The 23,067-nt window shown below is 52.4% G+C and overlaps 2 protein-coding genes across 2 annotated transcripts; one reads left to right on the top strand and one right to left on the bottom strand.

The window, feature by feature from the left end:
• The first annotated feature begins 3,449 nt into the window (after window positions 1-3,449).
• On the top strand, window positions 3,450-8,454 carry LOC116621967 (kallikrein-1-like). The gene is given in 6 exon segments (XM_032388011.1): window positions 3,450-3,495; window positions 4,460-4,616; window positions 5,991-6,277; window positions 6,426-6,562; window positions 8,298-8,399; window positions 8,401-8,454. Coding segments are annotated over 6 exon segments (783 nt in total).
• Window positions 8,455-13,331: 4,877 nt separating this feature from the next.
• Window positions 13,332-17,668, bottom strand: KLK4 (kallikrein related peptidase 4). The gene is made up of 5 exons (XM_032388031.1): window positions 17,608-17,668; window positions 16,129-16,291; window positions 15,452-15,702; window positions 15,229-15,365; window positions 13,332-14,690 (listed from the first exon to the last, which is right to left on the bottom strand). The coding sequence occupies exons 1-5, from the start codon at window positions 17,666-17,668 to the stop codon at window positions 14,538-14,540; spliced, it is 765 nt and encodes a 254-aa protein (XP_032243922.1). The 3' UTR covers window positions 13,332-14,537.
• Between the last annotated feature and the right edge of the window lie 5,399 nt (window positions 17,669-23,067).

Below are 23,067 nucleotides of genomic sequence, written 5' to 3'. Positions count from 1 at the left end.
AGGAACTGCAAGCAAACTGCTCCTGGTGGTCTTCACCATTCTATGTCTGCCCTGAAAGAACCATTTACCTTTTATAGCCACAGAACTGAGATTTCTGAAATCCAAACCTAGAGTCTTACACTCTGAGTGGCTGAATTACAATGCAAAATGAGTTTCCAGCACGCTGGTGTCTGCTGTTAAAATGAAGGCATGATTGGGAAAGAAGAGCATCTGGGAGTTTGAAAGGAGATATATGGGAAGTCCCTGAAGAGAGGGAGGATAATGTGGAGATGGTCCAAATAGAGATGTGGTCTGAGCCAGGGTCTAGGGGATGGAGAAGATCCAGGGAGCAAGTATGCAGTGGCTCGTGTCTGAAAGGCTGTGAGGCACCTGGGGTCAGTCCTGGTGCCTCAGGGAACAGTATACTCTCCCCAGAGGGAGAGCCCAAGAGGAAGAGTGTGTTGGGCAGGGGGAGGGACATGAGTGGTAAAAGGAAGTTTCTCAAGGAGCAGGTGGGATGACTTTGTGTCTGGAGGGATCCATGGGGGAGAAGGATCCAGCGTCTCCACTGCTTACACCTCTCCCCTAGGCTTCAGCTCAGTTCTGGTCTGTCCTCCACCATGTGGCTGAACCCAGCGGGTCCCCTGCCCACTCTCAGCTCCATCTGGCCAGGTGTTGCCTCAGTGCCTAGCTATTTGTCAAGAACTCTGAAGAGTCTAAGATTTTACCACCTTGCAAACAAATGTCAGCTGGCCAGTTTCATGGGTACTGGCAGAACACACCAGATCCTGGGTCAGAGGCAGGATTTTACTACTCATGGCATAGCAGGCAGCATAGGTTTTATATCCACACCAGTTCACCTGGCTCCCCAAGGCCTCTGGGGGTGATCAGAGGAGCAGAGATGGATTCTGTGCACACAGCGGTTTGTGCCATAGCTGAGGATCTGAGCTTAGGAATCTTTAATCTTATAAGGGGGCTGCTGGCAAGTTTGCCCAAAGTTAGTCTCTGGCTGAGATATGATCTTTATAATTCTGGATTGCAAACAAAATTGCTGGAGGGACATATAATTTTTATTGTCCTTGGCAGTAAACAAATACTATCTTTTATTAAATCATGGACAGTATACAAACTTTCTCTGAGGGAGATACCATCTTGAAAGGCTGCATGATAGACAAACATCTTGGAAGGCAGTCCAGAGTAAAAAATGTATTAATTCCTTTGCTCTGAAGACATGTGACATGCCCATGGAGAATTTCTAACAACATGAGTCCAGACTCACCCTCTACCTTTCCGCCCAAGAAAGGGAAAGGTAACATCACTCAGTTTTCCTCATGCTCTTCCTCCACCACAACTGCATGCCCTCTGCTCACCAGAGAGAGACCTTGAACGCTGGATCCTTCTCCCCCATGGATCCCTCCAGACAAAACACCAGCCCAATTCCCAACAACAGTGGAAAGAGTGTGGTCATTTGATCTGTGGGATCTGTGTCAAATCCTGCCCTAGTGTTGGCTCCTGTTTGTGTGTGTGTGTGTATGTGGCTTGACCTTGAGGGGATATCTGTGTTTCCCAGTGTAGAGGTTCATAGTTCTTTGACCTTGAAATCTGCGTGTTTGGTACTTGTGCACAGTGCAGCTGTGTGTGTGTATGTGTGTGTGTGTGGCAAGTGTGCAAGGCCTTACCTGTCTCCTACTTGCCTGCACTTGTGAACCTTGTCATCATATGTGAAATGCAGTGAGAGACCTTGAACATCAAGCATCTGACTTGGGGACTGATGTAGAGATGGATAAATATGTCCTGTCCTGAAGCCTGGATCTCCAGCTATGTCTCTGTCATCTTCAATGCCCAGCTCTATGTCCAGGTGTTGTACTGGAGTCTGATCCACTGGGTCCACACCTGAATGCCTTGGGTTGGACATGTGTGGGGTTGGGGTTTGGGTTGGTTGGGTTGGGTTGTACTGGGTTTTGGTTGAGGTTGTGTATGGGGATTAGAATGGGCATTGGGCACTGTATCCAGGGGTTCCTCTCTCACACTGAGGCACATTTCTCCCACAGGGTGACACTGATCTGTGTGTGGGGGAGGTCAGATCACTGACTGAATGTATTCTTGTACCCCAGTCTTTATGGTCTTCACTGTGAGTGTCTGTGACCACTTCTCTCACTTCCTATGTTGGGAGCTTCTCATGTTGCTCAGCTCAGAGAGGGGAAAGATTTGATCAAGTGCTTGACATGAGAGGGGCTGGACCCCCATGTCTCCCACAGGTGAGAGCCCCCTTCCTGGCTCATAGATGGCTTTTTTCTCTCTGTGTCTTAACATGGCAGAAGGGGCAAGGGATCCCTTTTAAGTGCACTCATTCCATTCATGAGAGCTCCATCTTTGTGACATAATCACTTCCCAAAGGCCCCACCCCCCCAAACCATCACACTGGGGAGAGGAGTTCAACATATGAATTTGGGGGGAACACAGACATTTTGTCTACAGCATGTAGGACACGTTGTGGGTCAACACTGGAGGCCCGAAAGCTCTAGTTCTTGAATCTCTTCTGGGAGTCCAAAACGTGATACTCGATGCCACTTAATCCTGAGGTGCATTAACGAGGCCCCCGAGATCTAAATGTTCATTGGAGTGGGGCCACTGGATTTGTTGAGGATTCTCTTGACCTGGAAGGGCAGGTCATCTGGGTGTCCTGGGTCATCACATGCCCCGGTTGAGGAATGAGGAGTTGGGAGAGGCTCTATGTCAGGACCCCTGCATTTTTGGAGAACATTGGATTTGGGGATGCTAGGAGACTCGCTCCAGGATACCTTTGGAATTTCATATCTCTGGGTCCAGTAGTGCTGGGCTTGTGGAGTTCTGGCACCGCAAGAATTCATTTTGATGGGAACATTATAGTAGGGGAACTCATTCCTGCATCTGGAAATACAGGAATCTCGGAGTTCTGAAAGCCAAGCTCACATATTTCAGGGATGTTGGAAGTTGGGGGACAGGCATCTTGGCTCAGGGAGGTGCAGAGATCAGAGAGCTTCAGGGACATAGTGCATGTATTTGAGGGTCCGATGGGCTTTGGGGTGTGAAATCTCTCTTGGAGTGTAGGCATTGGAGGCTTTGTAATAGGCATCCTGATTCTCCAGAGCTGTTGATTCTGTCATTCTTGGGCTTCCCCTCACTGCCTGTGTCACCAAGAGCAAAGCAACAGAGCTGTAGGCCCTGGCCCATTTGGCCTCAGACCCCAGAATATGTCCAGCATGATTAAGGGCCTAAGAACAACAGGTGCTTGCTCTTCCATCCCTCCCATAGCCCTGGGGTGGGGGTCGGGGGCTGTCCACATCCAGAAGCAGGGCCAGGCCTTGGCCAGCTTCTTGGTGGCAGCAGATCAGGGGCATGGCCATGGGAGGTGTAGGCTTTAAAGGCTCCCCAGGGTTGCTCCCCAGCTCCTAGTTCACTGTGTGCCAGCTCCTAGACACTCTGTCACCATGTGGTTCCTGGTCCTGTGCCTGGCAATGTCCCTGGGGTGGACTGGTGAGTAGAGTGGATCTGAGAGAGGGAGAGGGGCCCTGACTCTCATGGTGCTCTGACCCTGCCGCCCCTACAAGGCCATCCCTTCTCCCCACCTGTGCAGCCCTATTCCTCCAGGCCGCAATCCAGCCCAGGCAGGGTACCCAGTCTCTTCCTACCTCTCCCACCCCCACCACAAAACCTTCTTTAGCTCTTCACCCCGCCATCTTCCTCACAGTTGTCATTGCCACACTAGGTACCTGCTTCCTCCCAGTGACCCCCAGGCAGTTTCCAGACAGACACAGCCTGGGGCCATCTCTGTCTCTCTCTTTGGGGTTCCCCAACTCTTCCAAGCAGCGTCCCCTCCTCACTGGACCCGGGGACCCTGATCCTCCTGTCCTACCTCCTAGTTCTCCAGGGTCCAGTGCTCTGGCTCCTGAGCCCCCAGGTGACCTTTCCCATCCAGCTGTCATCTCTCAGCCCCATCCCCTAAACACTGAAACCTTCTCAGAACCTCAAATGCCACCTCAGGCATAGAAGATATCTAAGCCCGAGACCCCTTAAAGGCCCCCAAATTCTTTCCTTTCAGTCAATGACCCTCTCCTTTGAAGTCCTTAACGCTTGTTTCTACAACCCTTCCTCTTCTCTGAGCCAACACCTCCACCAAAGCCAGTTGTCCCCCAGTCCAGGAACTCCGAATCGCTGCAGGACACCCGGCATCCACACCACAAGTTGCTCCAGATGCTGCCTTGTTCTCTCCTACCTGATTCCTGGGGTGGGGTCTATTTCAGCAGAGTGTCTCCCCAGGCAGGACCCATCATAAACCCAATTAAGAGACTGCAGGAGAATTACAGACTCTTTCCGTACCGTTTGCCCATCTCCGCAGATGCCCAGCCCTGCTCTTCTGTGCCCATGTACCTCTCCTAGCCTAGGTCCTCCCAGCCCCATTGCTACCTCCCACCTGCCCTGACCCAGCACCCCTCTGCAGGTGCTGTGCCTCCCATCCAGTCCCCAATCAACAGAGGCTCGGAGTGTAAGAATTTCCAACCCTGGCTGTCGCTTGTGTACAATTTCAGTGGTATCAGGTGTGAGGGTGTCCTGGTGCACCCACAGTGGGTGCTCACAGCTGCCCACTGCATAAACAAGTGAGTCTGAGCATGGGGTCTGGGGAGGGGGTGTGTGTGCTCCCACAGGAATAAACAACTGGGCACCGACCCTGAGTTCACCTCAGAGGAGGCTGGGGGACTGAGGGAAACAAAGATGGTACTGGTCTGGGTCCCATGGAGAGTGGCAGGGACAACCGCAGGGAAGCCCTCCCATGGCAGCCTGTGTCTTTGTCTCTCCCTGTAACTGTGTCTCTGTGTCTCTCAGTAACTGGCTCTGTTGTGTGTCTGTCTATCTGAGTATGATTTATCCCTGTATCTCTCTCTCTCTGTTTGGTCTCGGTGTCTCTGTGTGTCTCCCTGTGTCTGTCCACCTCTGGGTCCCTCTGCTGCATCCCTGTCACTGTAGTCTCACCCTCCATCTCTCTGCCCCATCTCTCTCTCTCTCTGGGTCTCTGCTTCACTTCCTCTCCCCCATCGCGGCTGAGCACCCCCAGGATGGGACTGAGGGGGACCCCCAGAGAAAAGGAAGGGATTATCCTGACGTGTGTGTGTGTGTGTGTGTGTGTGTGTGTGTGTGTGTGTGTGAGGGGGCTTCTCATGTGCCCAGCCCCTCCCTCCAGGACAATGATGCACTGCAGGGGACACAAGGAAGGGCTGGTTTCAGCTGGAGCCTGGTGGGGGCCCTGGAGGAAGGAGGAGAGAGAGGAGGAGGGGGGGGGAGTGGGGAAGAGGGGGAGGAGTAGTAAGGGGAGGGTGGAGGACGGGAAGAGGAGACAGTCTGGGGATGAAGGGGGTGGTGGAGGAAGGGAGAGGGAGGAGGTGGAGGAGGTCGTGGGCGGGAGGGGGATGCCAAACTTGGCCTGCGGGCCAGCCCACCCGCTGCTGGGGAGCCAACCCCACGGCCCCAGCTGCAGCTGAGCTGACCCCAGGCCCCCTCCCAGCCCCTCGGGGTCCTCCCTCCCTGTTTTCTCTCAGGCTGCCCCCCACCATCTGTATTTCACCCTCTCCCCTTGCTTCCTGTCCCTGTCTCATTGGACCTGTTGCTCCTTCTTCCTGTCTGTTCTTGCTTCTTTCCATGGACCTTTTCTCAGGGTCGCTGCCTTTTCGCTTCCTCTCCTGTCCCCTTTGTGCTCATTCTGGCTCCCTGTTCTACCCTCTGCCTTGTTCCTTCTGTTTCAAGCTCTCTCCTTTTCACTGCTTCTCTTTGTCTCTGGATCTGCCTTTCATGCTGTCACAATCTTTTGTTTTCCCAAGGTCTCTATTTTTCCATGACTAATTCCTTCCTGCAGGCTCTCTCTCTCTCTCTCCCTCCAAGGTTACTCCTTGTTTCTTTCTGTCTTCGGGACGCTCCCTGGCCCCATCTCCCTTTCCCCCTCCTCTCTCCTCATTCCCTGGGGCCCCCTCTCTCCCCAGCAATTACCAGCTCTGGCTGGGTCGCCACAACCTGTTCGAGCATGAAGACACAGCCCAGTTTGTCCAGGTCAGTCATAGCTTCCCACATCCTGAATTCAAGCTGGACCTCCTAAAGAACCATACCCAGCTCCCTGGAGAGGACTATAGCCATGACCTCATGCTGCTGCGCCTGGCAGAGCCCGTCCAGATTACAGATGCTGTGAGGGTCCTGGACCTGCCCACCCAGGAACCCCAGCTGGGGAGCACCTGCTTTGCCTCTGGCTGGGGCAGCATTGAACCAGATAAGTGTACGCCGGGGGCCAGACCATGCAGCCTGGAGCCCAGACACTTGGGTGTAGGGAGGAGGGGGCTGGGGACCGGACTCAGGGTCTGAGGGAGGAAGACTGAGGAGTCACTGGGGGTCTGGCCACAGCCTTTTTCTCCTCTTGGTCCTAGTCACATACATCGGCAATCTCCAGTGTGTGGACCTCAAACTCCTGTCCAATGATGTATGTGCCAAGGCCCATTCCCAGAAGGTGACAGATCACATGTTGTGCGCTGGGCCTTTGGAGGGCAACAGTGACACCTGCCCGGTGAGCCAACCTCTCCCCCTCAGCCACCTGGCCTGGGGGAGGGGACCAGATTCAGGCCGGGGGTGCGAGGGTTAACCAGGCACCAGTCCCACCGCCCAGCTGTAGCCCCGCCCCCAGGGCCTCAGGCCTTGCCCTACCCCACACCCCGTCCAAGCACCACCGGCACCTCAGTCTTCCACATCACAGTTCATCCCCTCCTCCAGGCAGCACGTACTTACTGAGCATCTACTGCGGGCCCAACACCAACATAGCCCCTGGGAAGACAGCAGTGACCAGACAGAGAGAAGCCCCCCCTCATGAGGCCCCCCCACTGTGTGAGGGGCACAGACAGAGACAGCGAACGTGACACAGAAGTGACAGTGCATGTTAGGAGGTGCAGGTGCTGTGGGGCAGGGGGAGACATTGTGGAGCCGGGGGAGATAGCCGGTGTGCTGAGGGAGAAGGCAGGGAGGAGGTGGGATTGAGCGGACACCTGCAGAGGAAGAGCAGGTGCAGAGGCCCCGGGGGAAGTGGGCCTGGTGTGTGTGAGGGTCGGCGAGGCCAGTGTGGATGGATGGAGCCCAGTGAGCAAGGGGAGAGGGCGGGAGGTGACGCCAGAGGGAAGAAAGGGGCCCATCCTGTGGGGCCTCACCTGGGGGCTCCTCTGAGGGACCCGGGGGCTGTGGGCAATGCTGAGCAGAAGCAGAACGGGGCCTGAGTTGGGTGTTCACAGGTCCCTCAAGCATCTGTGTGGGGTCAGACCACAAGGGTGAAGGGGGGCGGGGAGGGCCTGGTGTGGAGTGAGGACAGGGGTGGCCAGGGTGGAGTCAGGAAGGGCGAAGGGGTCCAATCCTGATACCTCTAAAGGGAGCCCACAGGGTTTGCTGAGTGACTGGGAGTGAAGAGACGGGCAGACAAGACCTAGAATGATCCAAACTTTGGCCTTAGTCTCTCAGCTGAGCAGCTTCAAGGAGACATCTACACTCACAATATCCCCCACACACAACACGCAGGTGGGCACCCCAGCCTTTCACCTCCCCAAGGCCCATTTGAGCCCACTGTTTTTCCCCAAGCCCAGTCCTCCTCCACCCTTGGGTCTGTAAGTCTCCCATTCCTAATTTCCCCTCCCCCCACCCCATCCAACCCCAAGCCTGGCCCCTCCTGCCCACCCCCCACCGACTCACCTACTGTCCCCTCATGTCTGTTGCCTAGCTCAACCCAGGTTTGTCCTTGTTCAGACCTGGACCTTCCTTCTTCACGGGCCTCTGGCCCTCATTCTCTCCCCCTACCTCATCTCTGTCCTGCCGCAGTGGGTCATTCTAATCTCAGAACTGACCTTGCCCCTCTCTGCTCATGGGCCTTGTGGAGGAGTATCCAGTCAGAGAAAGCTATTTGGGAGAGGTGACATCAGAGATGAGCCCTGAAGTTCAGAGGGTCCGGTAGATGGATCCCACATCTTTTCCCTGCTGACCTGTCTGCTGGGACTATTCTCTTGGACCCCCGTGCCCCCCTCCCCCGCCGCAGAAACTAGACCCTGAAGTCTTCTCCCCACTGGCCAGGACTTGAGCTGCTGTCCTCTGTGTTGGAATCCCACCGGTCCTCTGGAAGTGGACTCTGGAGAGAACTGTGATTTTTCCCAGAGCTGGGTTGTTGCTGTTTGTGCTCTGTGAGCCCAGGTGTTAGAGCTGGTTCTCCGCCGGCAGGCAGAACCTAAGGCCTTGCTGACCTTCCTTTTCCTCTCCCCTTTGTGCTGCAGGGTGACTTGGGGGGCCCACTGATCTGCATTGGTGTGCTTCAGGGAATCACATCCGGGGGCCACATCCCATGTGGCAGCCCCAGTATGCCTGCTGTCTACACCCAAACTGATTCCCTACCTGCAATGGATCAAAGAGACCATGTGGGTCAACAGCTGAATGCCTCTGACCTTCCCCTCCCCTTAGTCAAATAGAATACACAGCAAATTCTGGCATCATTTGTCCTTTCTAGGGACCTAGTTAGGGACCTACCCGGCCTGTGTCCTAAAGTGTGGAGTCAGGGGTAGAGACGGGGAAGACCAGTGGCTTTCAAATTGGGCCCCCCCACCTCCAGGGGACAGCTTCTCACACAGGTTCTACAGAGACACACTTAAGGCAGGGGTGGCCATGTTCTTGTGGGAGAGATGGGTGTCCACCCTAGAAGGGTGGACAGTGACATGTGGTAGATGCTCCCCACGTGGCACAGAGCAGAGTTGGAAAGTACAAAGCAGATGCATGCACACCAAGGACGGAGTTTAAAGCACAGCCATGAGTGAAAAAGTGTGAACACACAATGAGTCATGGAGCATAACAACCTTACATAAATTACACTATGCGCCCACGATACTCGTTCTGTAGAGTGCAGTCAAGTAATGACGCCCAGGGAAGAGGCCAGAAGGGGTGCCTGTGGGGCGTGGGAGTGGATTATGGGTATGAGAAGGAATCATTAGTTATTAGTCGAGGGTTTGAGTCAATGAGTTGAATTTAAACACAGTGGAGGGATCAGTTATGGATGCTGAGTCAACGGTCCATGAGCCAAGGAATACAGTTACCTCGGCCCCCTGCCCATGAGGCCCCAAAAGAGAGTGAATCTAGAGGGAACTGCGTGGCACGCCTCCTCAGACACCACTGCAGGAAGCTTGGGCTGTCGCCTAGGGACAGGACCCAGGCTCGGAGACGCGGACTGGGGACAGAGCTGTTAGGGACAACCCCCCCACCCCCCGGGCACGTGGGCAGCGACAGTGACTGAAAAGCTCACTGGGGATGTAAGTGCCAGCCGGACACCAGTGGTGATGCTGCTGGTGCTGACCCAGTCCGGTTCTGCGGTTGCTGAGTTCGGTTTGGTGAGCATGAGGTCCCGGCTGCGGGGCCCTCGGTCCCCGCCAAGGTTGTCCGGACCCAGTCGGAAGCCGTAGTTGCTGTGGATGAGCACGTCAGTGCCCTGGCAGCCTCCCCCTCATCTGCGCTCCCACCTGAACGTCAGCCCCCATCTCAGTTCCACCTACAAGCAATTCCGTGCCAAACCCACCCCGTCTCAACCCCTCTCCAACTTCCGCCCGAAACCCTTTCCGGAACTGAGGAAGAGCACGCCCTCTTCTACTCAGGCCCCACCCCAGAGACGAAGCCCCGCCTCGCCACGCCCCGCCCCCAACTCAGGCCCCGCCCCAAGCCCTACACTCCGCTTCAAGAGCACCCACAGGGAATGAAGTGGAGTCCCTCTTCCTGCAACATGGCCATCTTCTAGGGTGGTCCGCACTCCGTGCCATTAGTGATGGGGCTTTGGCGGGGCCCTGGCCTGGACTCCTAGAGGCGGGGTCAGAGCACAAGGGGGAGGAACCGGGGCTCCGGGGGCGGAGTCAGGAGCGAGGAAGGTTCAGGAAGGTGAGGCCTGGACAGTCTTCAGTCAAGAAAGCTATACATTGGGACCCCTCTTCTGCACCTCTCTCCCTACACACACCTCGCCTCTCCCCCACCCTCAGACACAACAGTTGCGAAAGCTGCCTGGGTGCACACAGCATCTCACATTCACACTCCTTCCCTCCCCAACATGGGGCCTCTCTGCCCATGCAAGAGTCGTGGGAGAAGTCTCAGGCTCCACCGAGTCCTCAGGTGAGTGTGAGGCCGTTAGCTCAGGTCTGTCCACCCCCCACCTCACTCTGTTCTTCCGCTGTCTCCCAAGAGATCTCTGGGTGGGGAAGAGCAGTAGGAAGGGCACCTCATCCTGGGCCCTGAGTCTTTAGCCCTGAGACGCGAAGCCTCGAGACACAGAGACAGGAATGCGAGACAGCCGGGAGGAAAACAGAGAGTGTCAGCAACAATTAGGAACAGGGAAGATGGCGTGCACAAATCAAAGAAAGAGAAACACACAGTGAGGTTCAGAAACATGGGATTCAGAGAGAAAGAGACAAAAAGATAAGGCGAACGGCCTGGGCGGCGGAGTCGGTCTGCCTTCGGTCAGGTTGTCGTGATCCCAGCGTCCTGGGATTGAGTCCCACATAGGGCTTCTTGCTCAGTAGGGAGTCTACTTCTCTCTCTGTCTGCCGCTCCCCCTGCTTGTGCTCTCTCTCTCTCTGACAAATAAGCGAATAAAATCTTAAAAAAAAGAAAGATAAGGCAAGAGTGTCAGAACTGGGACAAATCAGGTGATAGAGACAGAGAGCAGGACAGGAGAGCCGATGGATGCTGCATCTGGAGGATACAGAGACAGCAAAGACAGAAAGAGAGAGAAATTACCAAGCCAGAGATACAGACTCAAGACTCACAGATGGAGAGACAGAGACGTCAGAGACCCAGAAGGTGAGGTGGGGGCCAGAGAGGCAGGACACAGACTAGCCTGTCACTCACTCACCTGGCTGATCTGGGCTGGGCTGGGTTCCAATCTGCCGCTGCTTCCTGGAGCCCCAGGGAGGCTTACAGGTTCCTCTCCACAGGCTCTCCCACCCCTACAACTGGTGGACACATGCCTTGGGGGGTCAGAATGCTGCTCTCTTCCAGTCCACAACCCCCCAGCCCACCCACCTCCTGGACCCCCATCAGGGTGTTTAGAGCATGGGTTGGGGAAAGGCACTCTGAGAGTGAGTTCTGACCCAGAGCCCCAGGCTGCTCTCACCTCCAGCTAGCACCTGCTCTTCATTTCTGGAGGTCTCCCCACCTCAGTCTCCTTTGCATTAGGCTTATTGGCTATTTTTTTGTCTAACACCTTGGCTCCTTTATATTCACCCATTCTTCTTTCTAATCTAATTATTCAAAGCTATAAATCTGCTGCCCCCCACAAGTTTTCATATGTCACATTTGTATCGTTCAGTTCTAAGTTTTTAAAAATTTCCATGATGATGACCTTTTCATCCATTTTTGTCCATTATGATTTAATTTTTATCATGAATTATTCAGATGAGTGGTTGCATTTTAACTTCTGTGCATATGGATGTTATGTTGATGTGCATATTGAATTTTAATTTTCTTGCATCGTGGCTGCAGAATGTGGTCTGTGTGATACCAAATCCTTTGCATGATAGTGGCGTTGAAATCTCACACTTCCATGGGATGAATTGCTCCATTTCTCCCTGTACTCCTACCAATTTTTATGTTAAGTATATTCAAATTGGAATTGTATTTATTATAAAATTTTTATGAAGAATTATTACTTTGTAGTGACCCACTCTGCCTAGTAATGGTTTTAGTATTAATGCCTAATTTGACTGATAACAGTAAAGCTACCTTACCATTCTTAGGGGTAATATTTCTTGGTAAATCATTTTCTGCTTTCAACTTTTCCATGAGCTTTTGGTGTGTCTCTAATAAATAGCATAGAACACTTTTACATTCTAATCTGAGTTCAACCAATTGCATTTATTGTGATTATTGATATATTTAGTACTATTAAATATCATCTTACTTTTACATTACTGTTTGTCTTGCTTTTTTTGTGTTTCCTACCTTTAGGGGATCGTATAATTTTGTGGGATTTTTTTTTCCCCTTCGTTTTTCCCCTTTCTGCTCGTTTGGACTTAATTTACACTATTTCTACTCTTCAGTAGTTACATTTTATATTTTATTACATTGTATTTTCCTTGTCATGAAATTCAAAATATTTTATAATTTCCAGTATGGTTTCTTCTTTGAGCTGTGGGTTATTTAGAAGTGTATTTCAAAAATTAAAACATGTGGGTGGCTCAGTCGGTTAAGTGTCTGCCTTCAGCTCAGGTCATGATCCCAGGGTCCTGGGATCAAGAGACCTGCACTGGGCTTCCTGCTTAGTGGGGAGCCTGCTTCTCCTCTACCCCTCCCCGCTGCTTGTGATCTCTCTCTCTGTCTTTCTCTCAAATAAATAAAAATCTTTAAAAAAAAGCCATGTGGGGCGCCTGGGTGGCTCAGTTGGTTAAGCGACTGCCTTCGGCTCAGGTCATGATCCTGGAGTCCCGGGATCGAGTCCCGCATCGGGCTCCCTGCTCGGCGGGGAGTCTGCTTCTCCCTCTGACCCTCCCCCCTCTCATGAGCTCTCTCTCTCTCAAATAAATAAATAAAATCTTTAAAAAAAAAAAAAAAAGCCATGTGGGGATTTTCTGCATTATCATTTTGTCATGATTTCTGGCGTAATTACCTTGTGGTCAGCCAACATACTCCGTATGTTATAACTTTGAGAATTGTTAAGACTTGCTTCATAGCTCAGTATCTGGTCACTGTTCGTAAATGTTGTATGAAGCTTTTTTAATTAAGGTATAATTTTTTATTGAGGTATATACAGTGCAATGTATAGGTGTCAAGTGTACAGTTCAATGAGTGTTGATGAATGCATGACCCCCGTAACCCACACTCCTGTCAAGTTCTAGAAAGTTCCTATCACCTCCGAAAAGTTCTCTTACGTCACTTCCCATCGTTTCCACATCTACTCCTCCTTCCCATGCCATGATTAGTTTTGTCTGTTCTAGAATTTCACATATAAAAGGAACCATACAGTGTGTAATATTGTGTGTCTGGCTTCTTTCACTCAGCATAACGATTTTTAAAAAAAAATTTTTTTTATTGTTATGTTAATCCCCATACATTACATCATTAGTTTTAGATGTAGTGTTCCATGATTCATTGTTTGTGCATAACACCCAGTGCTCCATGCAGAACGTGCCCTCCTCAATACCCATCACCAGGCTAACCCATCCTCCCACCCCCTCCCCTCTAGAACCCTCAGTTTGTTTTTCAGAGTCCATCGTCTCCCATGGTTCTTCTCCCCCCTCCGATTTCCCCCCCTTCACTCTTCCCCTCCTGCTACATTCTTCTTCTTCTTTTTTTCTTTCTTAACATATATTAGCATAACGATTTTGAGATGCACCTCCATTGGTGGGTCTATCAACAGTTCATTTCTTTTTATTACTGAGTAGGGTTCCATTGAATGAATATGTCATAGTTTGTCCTTTCACCCATGTACGGACATTTGGATTGTTTCCAATCTGGCTATTATGAGGAAAGCTTCTATGAGCATTCTTGGCTAGTCTATTTTTTTTTTTTTTTTTTATTTGTTTTTCATAAATACCTAGGGGTGGACCTGCTGGCCGTGGGGCAAATGTATGCTCATCTTTCTCAGAAATGGCCAAACTGTTTTCCAAAACAGTTGTACCATTTATAGTATTTCACTTTTAGTTATTTCACTTCTTACTTTATGTATTTTGAGGAGTATCTCCCGATGACCAGATTCCCAAATAATATATTTATTAATATATTCTTGAATAGACATTCTTAGCAGTATATTCTTATGGATATACTTTATCAATGAAGAGTATGGTAACAATTCCGAATATTCTTGGGCCCTCGGTCTCCCCCCATCTCTGCCCTCAGTCTCCATGATTCTTCCCACCATGCCCCAGTTACAGCAGGAGGGCTCTGAGGCAGATTCAGATGAAAAATCCTTCAAATGCATTTAAGAAGACAAAACCAAAACAGGTTAACCAAAGCAAAAAAAAAAAGAAAAAGAAAAAGAAAAAGAAAACTAAGCAAGAACACCTCATTAATTTGTCATTTGCTGACTTGACTTTTTTGAAATTGGACAACATCCACAGAATCCATTTCTCTTAACGTCTCAAGCATATCTCCTCCCTTGGGAATCCAGTGGCCCTCCTGGGGGAAACTAAGGCCCAAGGAGGAAAAGTTATTTGCTGGAATCCTGTGAATGGGAATGGAAGCAAGGAGGACAGTTCAAACAGAGCCTGTGTTTCTCTTAGATTTTATTTCTGGGCTTGAGATAAGGGAACAAAAAGGTGAAAAACCAACCTTCTCTGCTACTGGTAAGGCTGGGTCAACATTTTGCCACCAGAGGGCACTTTGTACAGGAAAAGATTCTTGGTGGGATTGGATTCCTGGGGCTGAGGGAGGAGGGGGTTGGGGGTCTAGACTCCTGGGTCTCAGGGAGGAAAGCACTGGACACCCAGGGTCCTGAATCCCTTCCACAACATATACTGGGGGCTCGGTTTCTTGGGTCCAAGTTCCAGGAGTTAACTGTCCTGGATGGTTTTCTGTATCCAGTCAGTGAACTTGCAGAGGTTGGTGTAGACGCCTGGCACGTAGGGTAGGCCACACTGGGCTTGTCCAAAAGACACGAGGCCCTGCAGGGACCCGTTGCAGACCAGGGGGCCCCCAGAGTCACCCTGGTTTTGGAGAGAGGAATGGAGAGAATCCAAAACACAGAGAGGGTGGGGACAGATTGAGATCAGAAAGGAACCAAAAGACACCAAGAGACAAAGACAGGGAAATAAAAGATAACAAAGCACACCTTCGAGGTCCCATCCAGTGCCCAGACTGCAGGGAATTCTGCTCCCCTAGGTCCCAACAGCTGTTTGATTCTCCTGGGTTTGTTGTTATTCTGCCTCTCTCTTTTTGTTTTATCTCCCCCTATGGCTTGTTTCTCTGTCTCTGACTCCCAGAGTCTCCATGCCTCTCTGCATTTCTTGGTATATTCTGTTTCCCCCCCCCCATTTCTCTTTGCGTTTCATCTCTACGAGTCTCTCTCTCTGCTTCTCCCTGAGGTATTTCTGTGTGTGCGCGCGCGCGCTCATGTCTATGACTCTGTTTCTCCATCTCTCTATCTTCCCGTGTCTGTTTCCTCCCGCGTGCCCCTCCCTCCCTTCTCCATCCCCCCGCCCCGCCGTCTCCTCCTCCCTCCCTCTCCCCTCCCCCATCTCTCACTTTGCAGGAGTCCTTCCGGTCCTGTCCTCCGCCAGCGCAGAACATGCTGTGGTGGTACACGGGGGCGTAGAAGGCATTGCAGATCTCCTCGGGCACCACCGAGATATTCACGCACTGGAGCACTTGGGGCTGCCTGCCTGCGACGCAGAGTCTGGGTCAGCCCCCTCTGGCTGGGCGGAGAACCCTTCAGGGAGGGCGGACGTACTCACACTCAGGAGCTCACCATCAATCAGCTGACCCCAGCCAGAAACGAGGCAAGAATCCCCAGCTGCTGGGCACTGGGGGGCGATGCTGATGTTCCGGATGGTGTCAGACCCGGACACCGATTCTTTCAACTTGATGAGCATGAGGTCGTTGGCGATAAAGGGTTTGTTGTACTCTGGGTGCTGAATGGAGAAGCTGGCCTCCACCATCTGGCTGCCTGGCTCTTGGTTGGCCTCAAGACTGTGCAGTCCCAGCCCGATTGTGTAGGAGCTGAGGGCCACGGGGCACGGGTTAGTTTTGTGGCAACTCCACCACTATTTCCATTGTCACCCTCAGGCACAACCCCATCTCTACCCATTTACCCCAACCCCATCCTCCTCGCTAAGCACGGCGCTAAGAGCTACCCAGACATGATCTCAAATCCTCATTCACACAATCAATAATCCAGCAACAAGAATTTGTCTTAATCCACTAGTGACTCAGCAACTGAGATGGGATTTCGACCCTGGGCTGTCTTTCCAAAGCAACAGCCCCCACTCCCCTCGCAGAGTCTCTCTTCACAGAGGTTTCCACTCTTAGCACGGAGGCGGAGCCTGATATTAGGCCCCTCCCTCAGCTTACAGTACATCCAGGTCCCGTGTTCCTCCCCCCCCCCGCCCCAGGCTCCGCCTCCGCCCCACCCCGCCCCGCACTCACTCCTGGAAACAATGTGCCGCTGACAGCACCCATTGCGGATGCACCAGGACGCCCCCGCAGAAGAATTCGTTTTCCGTGAACAGTGCCGCCTGCCAGGGCTGCGAGTGCGGGCTGCAGTCCTCGCCGTTGATGATGTCGCCGCCGCCACCCGAGGCCAAGGATCCTGAGGGCGGATCAGGGCTAGGGGCGGGCTCGGGGTGGAACAAGGCTCCTGGGGGCGTGGCCACGGACTAAGGGCGTGGTTAGGGCTTCAAGGGTGTAGTCAGGTCTGGGGATGGTATCTGGGTGGAACCAGGGCTCCTAAGGGCAGGGATCGGTGCAGGGGCGTGGGCTAGGATGGGGGGCAGGCTCAAAAAGCAGGACTAGGGCCCCTGAGGGCGGGGTCTGAGGGGGTTCACGGTGCAGGGGGCGTGACCAGTGCTTCAGGGGGGGCTGTGGTGCAAGGGCGTGACCAAGGCCTCATGGGTGGAGTCAGGGATCCTGAGGGCAGAGTCAGGGCTCCTAGGGGCGGAGTCAGGGATGCCGAGTTAGGCTCGGGAGGTGGGACCAAGCCTCCTGGGGGCGGGGTCCTGGTGCAGGGCTTTTACGGACCAGATCAGGTTTCTTGGGGTGGGATGGGAGATCAGAGTAGAGGAAAGGGGTCTCTTGTCGAGAGGGGAGTTGCAGCTTTGAGCCAGCCACACCCATCTCCAAGATCCATTTGCTATCTCTCTCCGTCTGTCTCTCCCTCCCTCCCTCCCTCAACACACAAACACACACACGCACACACGCACGCACGCACCACGCCAGGCTCGTGTACTACCCGGGCCACAGTCCCCCAGAACAGGCAGAAACCCTCAAACAGGGTGCAGAGACAAGGGTGACAGCCAGACGCTCAAGGAAACAGTGTCGCTCTTTGTGGCCTTCAGTGTCCCGCCTTCCCCGGCTCAGCCTCCTCCACAGTCCCACCAGCAACAAGCCAGCCCACAGGGAAACCCCATCACGTCGCCCCGTGACGTGGGTCTCTGGGGGTCCGTGGATCAGAGACTCAGGAAGTAGGTACATATTACCCGAAATGGGTGACTTCACCAGAAGCACAGTCTCCCTGTTAGCGGCACCCTGGGCTTCCCACGTCCTCACAGCATCATCCGCCGCCGTTGTCACTCCACGGGATATTTACAGGCACAGACTGCCAGAATCCTTCGCCCAGTAACGCACCGCCTCTCACCGGTTCGACCACACAGCTCATTACAATGTGTCACACGCAGAGGTGTGCAAAGCCACACACACACACAATGCATGGACAGCACACGCACAAACTCCCTATGATACGAGGAATCACGTGTGTGTAACCAGAGAGCACGGGCACGTGGTAGGTCACATAGGCAGCTTTAGTCATACCTAGGAGGACACTGAGTCATGCCTGCGCAGGAACAAACACTGTGCCCCAAGGCACCGACAGTCACACATACACACACACACACACACACACTCAGATACCTGTGACACGGAGGATGAGGTACCCCAGGAAACAGCCCCAGGGGTTTCCTGCTGTGGTCATGCCGTCAGCACCTGCACACGAGGGTGATGAGTCTGGGGGGACCTAGAGCTCAAATCTCTCCCTGCATCTCTGTCTCCCTCTCTTCCTGTCCCCCTAGGATAGTATTGGTCAGACAAGGTCCTATGCCACCCCTGCCCCCCAACACACACATCGTAGGTCTGAGATCCTCGCCCAGAGCCACAGAGCCTAGAGAGATTTAGAGTGAGAGATAAAGGGAGAGGGAGAGGGAAGTGGAAAGAGAGAGAATTAGATGGACAGGAAGGTATGGAGGAAGTGTCATTCTATCTCTGAACTGGGAGAGTAGGAGCATGGAGACGGGGCGGTGCAGATCGGAGGGGACTGAGACAGCACTTGCAAGAGATAATCAGAGACAGAGGGAGAGCCAGAGTCATGGACAGAGACCTCAGAGAAACAGAGAGACTAGGGGAGCCAGAGAGAGAAAGGAAGAGACACTCTTTTTTTAAGATTTTATTTATTTATTTATTTGACAGAGACAGACACAGCGAGAGAGGGAACACAAGCAGTGGGAGTGGGAGAGGGAGAAGCAGGCTTCCTGCGGAGCATGGAGCCCGATGTGGGGCTCGATCCCAGGACCCTGGGATCATGACCTGAGCTGAAGGCAGACGCTTAACGACTGAGCCACCCAGGCGCCCCCGGAAGAGACACTCTTAACCAGAGAGAGAGTGAGAGACCTCTCTGGGGAGGAGACATGGAGGCACAGGGTCCTGAGGCTGAGATTCACAGTGGCGTGGAGTTGTGGGGAGACTTCGCTCTTGGGGCGGTGGGCGGGGCGGAGACCACAGGGACACTCACCTGGCTGCCTCTGGGCTCTGGGATCCTGCGCTGGGCTGCTCTCCCACAGGCTGCTTCCTGCAGGGGCCCCTGTGGGACTTATAAGCATCCCCCGCTGGGCCGGCCTGCCCCCAGGGACACATTCCTGGGGGCAGGTGTTGCCAGTTTCCAGCTCAGCACTGGTGCCAGGCTGCTGTCCGGGGGCCAGAGCTGCCGAGAGCAGTGAGCCAGCGAGGACAACCTGGACTCAGGGTCCCACTTGTTTCTTGGTTCTCGCTCTCTCATTCCCTCGTGTTCTTATTCTCTCTTTTTCTTTCATTTTCTCTCTCTTATGTTCTCTTATTTTCTCTCTTATTAAATCTCTCATTCTCCCTCCCTCCCTCTGTCTCCCTACTATGTTTCCGCAGCAAACCTTCCTGGGTTCAAATCCAGACTGCATCATGGTCTATCTTGGGAACTGCATCCCTCTGAGCCTCCATTTTCCCATCTGTAAAATCAGGGAACTATTGTTCCTCACTCCCAAAATATCTATCCAAAAAGAGAAGGCAGTCAGTGGGAGCACGATGAAGCCCTTGCTCGGTAAAGAGCAATTGCACACCTGCCTTGCTCTGAGCTCTGCTGTCTGCACTTGGGATGCAGGAAGGAACAAGCAAATTCTAGCGCTCATGGAGCTCACATCCCAGTAGGGGAGACAGACAAACAGAAAAACTAAAAGGAAATATCTGGCAGTCACCTGTGTGCAGAGAACACAGGTGATGGTAGAATGACCAGGGCAGGGGGCTTTCTGCAGACAAGGCGGTGGTTGGGGAGTCAGAGGAGGGGACATTTAGGCTGACAGCCCCCATGCCATGTGAGCCTTGCAGGAAAAAGGGAGAAGTCAGTGTGTGCAAGGCAGAGCAAGGAGAAGGAACAGGGCAGATTGTGCAGGGGTTTCCGTGCTGGGGAAGAAGTTTGGGTTTATTTAAGTGCAATGGATTTTAAGCACAGGGGTAGGGGGAGTGACATGATCTTATTTACTTTTAAGAGACATCCTGCGTGGAGAATGAGAAGGCAGCAGAGACCAACACGGAGGTGGGAGGTGGCAACCGCCCAGGTGGGCGATGCTGTGGTCCAGGAAGAAGAGGAATGAACGGACAAAGGGCTCACTTTGGAGGTAGAACCGACATACTCACCAAGGGGAGGAAAGTGGGGGGGGGGGGAGGAGGCAAGAATAGTGCCTCCGAGGCTTGGGCTGACCATTTGTGGAGGCGGGTAAGGAGATGTGGGGGCAAGGGCTGAGCTGGGGATGCCCGTCGGGAGCCAAGCGGTTGGGTGCATGGGCAGGCAGAGGTGCAGGCAGAGGTCAGAGCTGCTGAGAAGCAGTGGGGAGTCATAGGGGAGAAGTGGTGTTTAGAGCCATGGGGTTGGGTGAGATCACCTAAGGAGCAGGTGTGGACGGCTCTGATGAGGGGTTGGGCGACAGATGACCATGATGATGAAGCATGAATGTCTGTGCTTCTCTCTGCCTCTCTCTGGCCTCATCTCTGTCTTTCTGACCCTGTCTCTGTCTGTTGCTGTCTCTTAGTGCCACTCTGGTTCTCTAGATCTGTCTCCATTTATCTGCCTGCATTCAGCCTCCTGGTGGCACACAGACCCCCAACCCTGCCCTGGTCCTGGGACCAGCAGCTCTGACCACAAGGACAGAGGAGGCAAGGAGGAGGGGCGGGGGTGCAGGGTGCGCTCAGGTCTCACAACCGCCCAGACGTGACTAAGGTCTGGACGGTGGCAGGAGGCAGGTTGGGGCCAGTGCTGGGGCCCAGGGCTGGGCAGCTGAAAGAAAAGAGAAGAAAGTAGACGTCACGTCTCTGTCCCTGTTTCATAGCCTCTCCTATGCCCTGTCCTGCCCAAGGTCAGACGGAAGTGACCCACTTATTTGGGGATGGGTCCAGGACAGAGCTGTGGGAGAGTTACTCCATGGAGTTGCTTCTGGCCTGGCCGGTGGGAATGGTTTGGAGTGTGGGCCCGGGAATGAGGCTCCCTGGCTCAGAGCTCAGGCTGGGGTGGGGGGTGGACAGAGGCAGAGACAAAAAGAGACAGAGATGAGCAGAGAGAGAAATAAAATCGCAGAGCCGATGAGATGGAGAGGAACAGAGACAGGGGGAGAGAACAGGAGGAAGAGATAAAGGCAGAGAGAGAGACAGAGACAAGAGAGCCAGAGACCGAAAATGAGACAGAGACAGATAGATAGGGACACAGATGGAGAAATCACCATGCATCCTGGTAGTCATTTTAAAAACGCAGACAAAAGGGAGTGTGAATTTCCACCCAGCCTGCCCCACCCCAGTCCCTAGGCCCCATTCTACAGAAGCGGCACCCCGTTCACGAGTCCCCTCTGGTTCTCAGTTCACCTGCAGGCCCTCCGGGCGGCACCTCGGAAACATAATTCAGACCTAGCACGTCACCCACCTCGGCTCCTCTCTCCCTCTCCAGACCCTCTCCACTCCCACTCCTGCCCGCTTAAGTCTATTCCCAGAGGATGTGGCTCTTGCCAAATGACCCGAACCCCTGTCTCACTTAATAACTAAATCTACATTGGGGCAGATTATATTACCTGAAGAGAAGTGAAGTGTTTTTCTTCTTTATTAAGAGCAATGGGGAGGGGCACCTGGGTGGCTCAGTCTGACAAGTGTCTGCTTTTGGCTCAGGTCCTGATCTCAGTGTCCTGGGATGGAGCCCCACATCTGGCTATCTGCTCAGGGGAGAGTCTGCTTCTCCCTCTCCCTCTGCCTGCCCCTCCCCCTACTTGTGCTCTCTCTCTTTCTCTGTCAAATAAATAAAAGCTTTAAAAAAAAAAAAAGCGGGACACCTGGGTGGCTCAGTCGGTTAAGCATCTGCCTTCGGCTCAGGTCATGATCCCAGGGTCCTGGGATCGAGTCCCACATCAGGCTCCTTGCTCAGCAGGGAGCCTGCTTCTCCCTCTGCCTGCCGCTCCCCCTGCTTGTGTTCCCTCTCTCTCTGACAAATAAATAAATAAAATATTTAAAAAAAAAAAAAAAAGCAATGGGGGATTCAGTACGAAAAACCCCACAAAGCCTCATGTGGACATCTCCCTTGTCTGTTCCTGTCCCAGGCAAGAGAGAGGCCAGCACTGAGCTGGCCAATCCTGGGGTCTGCCTGGAATGGAGGAGAATGGAGAGAGGGGGTTTTACTGGAGAGAGAGAGAGTTGTAGCTTACTCCAGCCTGGGGAGCCACAGAAAATGTATCCTGACCACATGTACGATGGGAGGATGGCTGTGGGTGTGGAGACCACAAATGGGGGGGGGTGTGCATCTCCTGGTCCTTCTGCAGCCACAGGGTTTGAGAGGGACCTCAGCAAACATCAAAGGAACAGAAATTAAGATGGCACCCCTGTGCACCAAAGGCCTGGACTTTCACCATTTTTCTAGCACCAGCCAAGTTGAGTTATCTGTCACCACTTTGCAGAGGAGGATAGGGAACCCCAGAAGTGACTGAGACATTTCCTGCCTGGCGGATTTAGATCTGCTTCATCCAATACAACCACCACCAGCCATGGGTGGTTACTGAGCACTTGAAACACAGCGGGTGTAGTTGAGGAACTGGCTTTTAACTTTTATTCAATTTTGACTAATTTAAATGTAAACACTGAATCTCGATTCAGTTGTTGAAAAGGTTTTAAGTACATTTGGAACAACCTGGGTACGTGAATCTACTTTTTCAAGTTGAAGTTTTATAGGCTGCATGGAAAGCAATTATTTCTGATGAAAATTTAGCGTTTAGATAGGGACGCTGCTGTAGGGGTAAAATACTGACTAGACTTTGAAGACCTGGTATAAAAGAATGTAAGCTATCTTATTATTAATTTTATACTGATCACATATTGGAATGATCATAATTTGGACATGTTGGGTTAAAATAAAAACATTACTAAAACTAAAATTGCTTCCCACTCTTTTTTTTTTAAACTTGGCTACTAGAAAATTTTAAATTACATATTTGGCTCATATATTTTTTAAAGATTTTATTTATTTATTTGAGAGAGAGAGAGAGAGAATGAGCGGTGGAGAGGGGCAGAGGGAGAGAGAGAGAGAGAGAGGGAAGCAGACTCACTGTTGAGCAGGAAGCCCGATGTGGGGCTCCATCCCAGAACCCTGGGATCATGACCTGAGCCGAAGGCAGACGCTTAGCCAACTGAGCCACCCAGGTGTCCCTTTATTCAGGTTTCTTAAATGTCCCCTCCCCAGAGGATCCTTCCCTGTCAGCCCTCTGTCTAGAATGGCTCCATTATTTTACCCTTATTATCAGCATATATACCATCATTATTAGTATAAAACTTATTATCAGTATATAAATCTATACCAATTTCCTATTGCTGCTGTAAGAAAGTATCACAAATTTACTGTCTTTAAACAACACAGATTTAATCTCTTATAGTTCGGAAGGCCAGAAGTCCAAAGACAATCTCATTGGACCGATTCCTTCTGGAGGCTCTAGGGGAGAAGCCACTTCCTTGCTTTTTGTAGCTTCTAGAGACACCTGCATTCCTTGGCCGGCGGTCCCTTCCTCCATGCTCACAGCCAGCAATTCTGCTTCCAGTGTCACATTGCCT

Source organism: Phoca vitulina, unplaced genomic scaffold (assembly GCF_004348235.1).
Source record: "Phoca vitulina isolate PV1807 unplaced genomic scaffold, GSC_HSeal_1.0 scaffold52, whole genome shotgun sequence".
NCBI classification, from domain to species: domain Eukaryota; kingdom Metazoa; phylum Chordata; class Mammalia; order Carnivora; family Phocidae; genus Phoca; species Phoca vitulina.
This window is presented reverse-complemented; position numbering and strand designations above follow the sequence as displayed.

Coding starts and splice junctions, on each gene's coding strand:
- KLK4 (XM_032388031.1), bottom strand. CDS start 17,668: ATGACCACAGCAGGAAACCCCTGGGGCTGTTTCCTGGGGTACCTCATC. Junction 15,703..16,128: donor GCGGCACATTGTTTCCAGGA/GTGAGTGCGGGG, acceptor CGTGGCCCTCAG/CTCCTACACAATCGGGCTGG. Junction 14,691..15,228: donor ACCGGAAGGACTCCTGCAAA/GTGAGAGATGGG, acceptor CTCCAAAACCAG/GGTGACTCTGGGGGCCCCCT.